Source organism: Propithecus coquereli, unplaced genomic scaffold, assembly GCF_000956105.1.
Source record: "Propithecus coquereli isolate 6110/MARCELLA unplaced genomic scaffold, Pcoq_1.0 Scaffold10, whole genome shotgun sequence".
Classification (NCBI taxonomy): Eukaryota; Metazoa; Chordata; class Mammalia; order Primates; family Indriidae; genus Propithecus; species Propithecus coquereli.
Window position 1 is genome coordinate 10625134 of NW_012133858.1, and position 1234 is coordinate 10626367.

A 1234-nucleotide genomic window follows, 5' to 3' on the forward strand; every position below is an offset into this window, starting at 1 on the left:
ATTTAAAATAAGTTTTTATTGTCAGCAAATGTACATATGATCAATGTCAAATTAAGCATTGAAATATCTAAGTGACACATTAGAAGTAGTAACATTTTACTGCAAGAAACAAAACTAAGGAAGCAGATTCACACTTTTCATCAATATTTATTACCAAACTTGGATCCACTTCTACTCCTCGGGACTCAAGGTTCTTCCGCACTGTGGTTATTTCATCACTTGCAAGATAAGCTGGGTGCTCCTCGTTACATTTCAACATCTTCTCCAATTCATTCTTGGTTTCATTGTGAACACACTTTAAAAAGTTTAAAAGAGGACTGTGTTTAGATGGTTCATAGTTAGGCATGTGTAAAAACAGTGTCCCAATTTTAATAAATATATTATTACTATTGCATAACAGGTGACACAAAGTTAATCACAAGAAAGAATACAGTACCCTGGCTTATCGATCTGAAAAACCACATCAACATATATAATCCCCCTCTCCGTCCCCTCCCCCAAGCAATTCTGATCACCTTTCCCTCTGTTCGAGGCCTCTGTTCTAGGGCCCTGCCTTGCCCTGAAACCCTGAGGAGAGAAGGCTCTTCTCTGAAGGGTTTCTAGATTCCTCTTCTAGGCTTACAGACCCTTTGCACTGATATTAAAACAAATTCGTCTGCTTCTCTTGAAGATCCCTATGGGTTTAACTTCCTTAGAAAAATAACTTACAACCAGGAGTCCCGTCTTTCTGAATGTTTAGCCAAAGCATATTTACCACTAGTTGCTGAGGCAAGTTCTGCCATCATTGATTGTTCTAGACTTTAGGCATAATTTCACTAAGCCTTGAAGGCCAGACACCATTTTTCTTTTGAGTTTATCTGCCTTACACCAGCTCTTTCTAATCAATGCCTCTTCCTATATCAAAGTCAGAAACCTCCGATGGATCTCCTAGAAATTCTTTTCTGACAGATCTCCTTCTCTGAGCCCATCTGCAGAGCAGAGATAACTGATGCACCCTGAACACATGCATGATCCAATCACTATGCCCACTTCCTCAGCTTTTCTCAGTCTCTTAATGACTAATTTCCCACAAAAATGGCAACAGAATAAAAAGAGAAGAGGAAGACTGTCTCTTCACTATTTAGAGACAAGCTGAGACTTGCATCTGATAGAGAACTTATAAAACAAGAAAATGTGGGAAACTGGGAAAAAATAGGGTATTGATTACATAATTTAATTAACTCTGCCTTTAAAA

The 1234-nt window shown here is 38.2% G+C and overlaps 1 protein-coding gene across 1 annotated transcript in view; it reads right to left on the minus strand.

The window, feature by feature from the left end:
- OPA1 (optic atrophy 1 (autosomal dominant)) overlaps positions 1 to 1234 on the minus strand; it is a 106732-nt gene that overhangs the window by 31032 nt on the left and 74466 nt on the right. The window contains exon 26 of the mRNA XM_012642074.1: positions 155 to 295. Within this exon, the coding sequence (XP_012497528.1) occupies positions 155 to 295 (141 nt within the window). The remainder of the gene's footprint in view (positions 1 to 154; positions 296 to 1234) is intronic.